The following is a 6,486-nucleotide window of genomic DNA, read 5'->3' as shown; positions in this document are numbered from 1 at the left end:
TTTGTGGCGCCTCCAGCTTGGCCAGGGGTCCATACAAACACGATTGGCTATGTATGTGGGAGGGACACCAGGCAAGGAGGGTGAGGTTGCATTAGCGAGATTGGTCAGGGAGCCTGTTTAGTTGTTTGTGTAAGTAGGAGGAGTAGCATGTTCCTTCGCATGCGTCACGTCCTCCCGATGAAAAGCCTCGCTTTCAGATGAAAGACAGGAGATTGCATGTGCTCTCCCTGGACCAACTGTAGGAGGTAGCAGTGACAAGGGACTAGACTACACTGGAAATTTGGAATTGGCATAATGACTTGGAAAATGGAAAAAAAATATTGGCAAAAACCACAACAAAAAAACGCTTTTTAAATATGTAAGTTTATGCAAAAGAGTTGCAACTGCAAAATACAACAAATATTTAAAGTCCAAACAAAAAAGAAATAGGGAAAGTGTGCATGGAATGGAATTATTTTTAAACAAGGACTGATCACTGCATGTTATTCATTTGTCTTAATTGCAATTTATTATTTCTCAGTATATTTCATAGTACCTGCATGTCATTTTAGTTGTTTATATTATGACCAAGCCACAACCATAATGTAATCATAACAGCAAAGTCTGTGCCCTCCAGACAGATCCATTCCGCTCAGCCTCACAGCTCTCTGAAGAGGAGAAAGAGATGTCCAAGAATCAGACTATTCCATCCTTACTTCAGCTCCTTAACCTGGCCAAGCAGCACAACGTCAAAGTCCTTTTTGATCTTTATGGCTACCGCCCGGACAACAACGATACTGCCGACGTAGTCAACACCATCCTGAGGTCTGGCATTCCTCCCCAACTGGTGAGAGCAACACTAACCCTGTCCATGGAAATGCACTTATGGAGATCTTTCGATAATACACATTTATAAAGGTGTTTTATGTCTTTTAATTTTTTTTGGACAGGTTCTCTGGCTTCCCACCGGAGACAGAGAGTATGTAAAGGAGGCTGCTCCGGAGTTCATTCAGGTCTATGACAATGTGTCTCAAATGGATGAAAGCGGTGGAAACCACCTGAATCTGAAATACAGCAAATTGAGCGCCGAAACAATCAGGTAAAGCAGAAACGGGATCCAAGATAAATCTGTAATATCAGCCATAGTTGCACGCACGGTGTTAATTAAAAGGGCGTCTGTGGCGTGCTGAGACACAGCGTTGGCACTGAATATAGAGACACACGAACGGCCTCAGGGGAGTGAGACTCAAATAATGTTCTCACCCACGGGGGCTGTTTAATGGTTGAGCACACTCACCTTAAAGAAGCCTCCTTAAGACATTGTTGATGATGTGTAATGAACAATTTAATGATGTGTGAATGGCAACTGTCATCATGCATTTAGAAAGTTAAGAGATTAACATGATTCATTTTACCGCTGTATTTATGTATTGCGCAATGCCCCCTGCATTGTGTGGTATAGACTGTCTGCTGTTTCAATTCCACTCAATTCCAAACACTGTTAGCGCCATGCTGATCTTCATTTCCACCTGCAGTGACATGCATGGGGTTTCATCTGAACATTTGTAAATGCTGTATATAGGAGTGGGTGTGTCTGAGTGCATGCACTAACATTTATGTTCCCCCCAGGGGTCTTCGAAGGAGGAATGTGACAGTGAACCTTTGGGTGGTGAATGAGCCCTGGCTCTTCTCTCTGTTGTGGTGCTCAGGCGCCAGCTCTGTAACCACCAACTCATGCCACCTCCTAAAAGATATGAGCCATCCTCACTGGACTCTGGTGAGGGACACTATTTTCATGTGTGCGCTGAGCACTGAGTGGCCAGACTGCTGGCACGAGCACATCTCTTGACGAGAATAACAGATTTTCAAATAAAAATGTGATGTCACAGTTTTCAGTTGATAATCAGTTATTTTCAATGAGCGGACACGATCGTACGGTGATGTATAAATTGAATGTCTTCAGCATTAAATTAATCTTCTAATGAAGATGTCTATTTATTGAGGAAACCCATTTGTGTCTTTAATGCTAATAATTGTTTTGAAGCTGTAGCAAATATAGTACATGCATTTTAGCCCAATCAGTATAAGCTCATCACCATCTTTGTCCTTTTAGCACTCGACTCAGCCAGGGCAAATATATTCTGGTAGTGGGTATGTGATAACATTTTTATTCTGGATGTGTGACATGCTTTGACTGTATCTGGAATATGTTTCAGGGACCTGAAACATACTGGATGATATGGATTGCAGTGGACCTAGTGTCAATGTTGATCATTTTTGCACTCTTCCTTTTCCTGAGGTGAGCTGAACAGTGGTTTGTTATGTGGTTAATTGTACTATTTCAATTGTTTTACTATATGACCTGACCTGTGAATAGAAAATGATTTATCCACTTTAAGTATTTAAGGTATTGAGTTCAGTTTGATTTCAGAATACTCTGTTCTATGCATCTTTATATGGGAATCACAAGTATAACACAAATATTACATAATATTCTGAATATTACCGTGGTGTGCATGTAAACGCTCTCAATGTTTTTCTGTTTGAGGCTATATGTGTTCCCACTAATTCTTCAATGTTTTAACAATCAAATACTTCCTCACTCACATGTTACATCAGAACATCTACCACGTAGCAGAAACACAAGAGAGAACTTAACTCGTTTGAATTAAGATGGGAAAATAAGGTTGCGAATGAAATGAATGAGATAGTGACATTTGTTACCAAAACAGGCATAACTGCCATTCATCCATGATCTTTGGCAAAACATTTGGGAAGATAGTAGATATATGAGAGACATTCCAATTTTGATATAGCTACTACAGAAAGAAAAGAAGATATATACTTGAAAATATGGAAAATACATGGAAATACTGGTGGTTATCTTCATCATTTGAGAATATGTAATCACCTGTATTGTTGAAACATAATGCAATACATCTAACATAACATTTGACCAGTGTTGTGGGATGAAACACTTAACTTGTGTCTCTCAATAGGAAAAGGGAAGACATGCAGGAGGAGACAGCCCCGTCTCAGAGAGAAAGCAACATCCCTCTTCTTAACACCAATCCAAACGGTTTAACCATGAACCACGAAGAAAAGAAGTTGCTTCCAACTGCTGTACCCAATGAATTTTGAAGCTATGAATTACCAAGTGCTGAGTTTACACCAGATGATGTAAATCACATATTCACATTATGCCACTGGGTGGCGGTATAACAGTATTTGTTTTAATCCTAGCCTTGATTCAAGACTGCCATAATTATGATGATGACAGATCTTGATCCAAGGCTATTTTAACCCATGCATATGTACAGCTCTTTTATATACATTTCATAAAGTTTTTTATTAATGTCATTTTGTGTTATATGTTGTGTTCGGTTATTGTTGGGAACGGAAAGCTTTTGTTTGACACTGTGTACTGATTGAGCAACCTATATTATAGATCTAATGAACTCTGTATTTATATTTGCACTTTAAAATAATGGTTGTTATTAATGAAAATACCCTAACAGTTTAAACAAACTACTTTTATAGACATGGACATTGGATCAATTAAGTTAAATTAACAGACTGCTGTATTTTCATTTTACACGCAACAACATGTCTAACTAACTTACTGTCTTTGAGTGTGTGTGGGGGTGGGGTTGAAGATTATTGGGAGATACTTTGTTTCATAAATAAAGCTGGTATTGCTTGTCAAGATGTCTAGTTTACATCCATTTACATTGTTAGTACAGCAAGGAGTTGATAATGATCACTACAGGCATTTTATTCACATGTCCACCACCACTAGATGGCAGAGTTTCCCATAAATTGACGGACTGATGTGGTTTAACCGCAGACTTAAATGGAACTGATAACTGCACATCCTATCCGAGGTGCTACTGTCTGCAGCTGCCTGGAGATCATCCTTTCACCACTAAGAATGTAAATCCCCGAGGGAACCACCTTTTGGATAGTTCGTGTGGGCAAATAAAAGCTCATTCACCCGGTTGTAAATAAGTGCTATTCCCCAGGGTTGGCCAAAGACCCAATTTTTCATGAAGGCGAGGCAGCTATAAGGGGTGGTGCCGCATTTTGGACATTTTTTGGCCAAAGTTGTGGGAAGTTCATGTGCAACTTTCACAATCCCTTCTCTCTGAGGCAGTGGGTCGATCCGCTACAAAGTAACAGAATGCCTGTTTGTTTGACTGTCTGACTGACTGTCTGACGGCAACAACCAGGATAAAAGGAAGGAATTATACTTTATTCTTTTTTATTTTTTGAGAGCTGCAATTATCTGCAGCTAAAAGTTTTTCTATTTCCAACAGAGAGTCGTGTGTTACGCTATGGTTCATAAATATGGTAAGTACATCAGATTCCTCACGTGTTTGTTCATTATATCAACAAAGTTCTGTAGTTCTGTAGTGTGTGGCCAGTTATTGACTCAGAGTATTCAACTCAAGGAGCAGTTATTAACACAACTGTTAATGGTCAGTAATTGACATGTTATTAACTAAAAGTTTCAGTTAGTTTCAGTTTTATTTATAACCTCAAGAAACTCCCTCGGGAAAACAGGAAGTGTTTTCCACAGCAGCAGCAGTTACTCAATCTTTGATTCTCATAGTTGAGGTAAATTTACCGCAAAGTAGGTGGTGTCATCAACTCATCATCATCTGAGTAATGATTACAAATCAAACCCTCATTTTTTTACGGTCTACGCTCAAAACACAGCCACCTTATAATAATAAGCAGTGGTGTAAAGTAACTAAGTACATTTACTCAATTACTGTACTTAAGTATACTTTTAAAGACTTTTATTTCATTTTACTGGAGTAACACTTTTGAATACTTTTACCTCTACTCCACTACATCTCAGAGGCAAATATTGTACTTTTACTCGACTACAGTTATTTGAAACGTTATATGGTATGACAGTCATGTTTCAGGCTACTATAGTTTCTTTGTAGATTTTGGATTATTATTACAAAACATACATTAACCACTTCAGCCCTATACATTTAGGCCCTTTGAAAGCTGATCCACAAGCTCACAATGCTTCACCATGCAAAGCATTGTGAGCTTGTAGATCTGCTATTTTCAAAATATTTTGAATACATTTTAGACTTGTGAAATTGACATTCTGCAATTTCTGCTAATGAGTAGGCTACTTTCTACTTTTGGTACTTTAAGAAGTACATTTTGATGCCAATACTTTTGTACTTTTACTCAAGTACATTTTGAATTACTTGTAACAGAGTATTTCTACATTGCAGTATTGATACTTTTATTTAAGTAAAAAAAATGTGAGTAGCCTACTTTTTCCACCACTGCTTATAAGCTAGATAGATTTTCCCCATCAAATGTCTTGCAAACTTTAATTGTTTTGACGTGCACGCATGCCTGCCTTTGCTCTTTTAAGCTAAATATAAGTATATAACAGTCCTTCATATTTGAGAGGCACATCATCCACATTAGAATAAATAGAAAGCATTCATGTAATTCCACCTCAGCTAATGTAAACAACTGCCACTTCCTCGCAGATGATAACCTTTGACCCGCCCTGTTGGCCATGTCTTGTCTGTCAACATCAGTAGATTGCAGTGGTGGAAAAAGTTCTCAGATTGTTACTTAAGCAGGGGTCTTCAACAGGGGGTCCGGGACCCCTAGGGGGTCCCCCAAATATTTGTGTAATATGATTTCTTTTTTTTACATTAACCACTTGAACCCTAGTTCAAGTGGTTAACTTTAGCCAAAAATAGCAGATCTATGTGAGCTTGTAGATCGGCTATTTTTGGCAAAGAGTTACACAGGTGTGTAGAGGGAAAAAAGAGCAGCAAAGGTTTATCTGAAGCACAATTTTATACAATATAGAGGGGGTCCCTGCTTCATCTCTCTCTCAGCTAGGGGGTCCTTGGCCTGAAAACGTTGAAGACCCCTGACGTAAAAGTATCGGCCAGTGGTGTCGTGGAGGCCACACAGAGTAGGACGGCGTGTGGGCGTGTCCAGTAATTTTTTTCACGTGCAAGGGAAGTATGGCAGTGGCACGTGACGGTACCTTGCGCCGGTTCACCACACGCAGAACCGGTACACAGCATGATGGCTTCAGTAGGGCTGCAGCTGCCAGTATCCTATCTGCACCTAACAATGCCTCAGCCACCGAGGAAGAAGAGAAAGATTCGTTCAAAGCAAACTTTTAGTTTCAGCTACTATAATTTATGGCATTCCTTGAATTTGTATTAGTTTAAAAGGACTAATTTAAGGTAAAATAAAATGCGCGCGGTGTGCGCGTGCCGTGCGCGTGCCGTCATTAAAATACCGTCCTGCCAGTAAAAAAAATCACCACGACACTGCTGGTATCGGCTATTTTCAAATGGCCGAAATGTATACAGGGCTGAAGTGGATAATGTATGTTTTGTAATAATAATTTAAATCTACAACTAGTAACTAAAGTTTTCAAATAATTGTAGGGGAGTCAAAGTATAATATTTGCCTCTGAGATGTTGTGGAGTAGAAGTAAAA

The 6,486-nt window shown here is 39.2% G+C and overlaps 2 protein-coding genes across 4 annotated transcripts in view; both read left to right on the top strand.

Moving 5' to 3' along the window:
* The window catches only part of gdpd2 (glycerophosphodiester phosphodiesterase domain containing 2), a 17,325-nt gene extending 13,640 nt beyond the window's left edge, over window positions 1–3,685 (top strand). The window contains exons 11-15 of the mRNA XM_084086000.1: window positions 617–826; window positions 930–1,078; window positions 1,609–1,756; window positions 2,196–2,278; window positions 2,979–3,685. Of these exons, the coding sequence (XP_083942126.1) occupies window positions 617–826; window positions 930–1,078; window positions 1,609–1,756; window positions 2,196–2,278; window positions 2,979–3,120 (732 nt within the window). The 3' untranslated portion in view covers window positions 3,121–3,685. The remainder of the gene's footprint in view (window positions 1–616; window positions 827–929; window positions 1,079–1,608; window positions 1,757–2,195; window positions 2,279–2,978) is intronic.
* Window positions 3,686–3,886: 201 nt separating this feature from the next.
* The window catches only part of dlg3 (discs, large homolog 3), a gene marked incomplete at its 5' end in the record, with an annotated part of 122,487 nt that continues 119,887 nt past the window's right edge, over window positions 3,887–6,486 (top strand). For 2 of the 3 annotated variants that reach the window (XM_084041895.1, XM_084041894.1), the window contains one exon: window positions 3,887–4,329. In XM_084041895.1, the coding sequence (XP_083898021.1) occupies window positions 4,314–4,329 (16 nt within the window). The remainder of the gene's footprint in view (window positions 4,330–6,486) is intronic. The other variant, XM_084041900.1, reaches the window with a different exon arrangement.

This window comes from Gymnoscopelus microlampas, assembly GCF_963454915.1.
Source record: "Gymnoscopelus microlampas genome assembly, chromosome: 18".
Classification (NCBI taxonomy): Eukaryota; Metazoa; Chordata; class Actinopteri; order Myctophiformes; family Myctophidae; genus Gymnoscopelus; species Gymnoscopelus microlampas.
The sequence above is the reverse complement of the archived record's forward strand: the minus strand, read 5'-3'. Positions and strand labels throughout refer to the sequence as shown.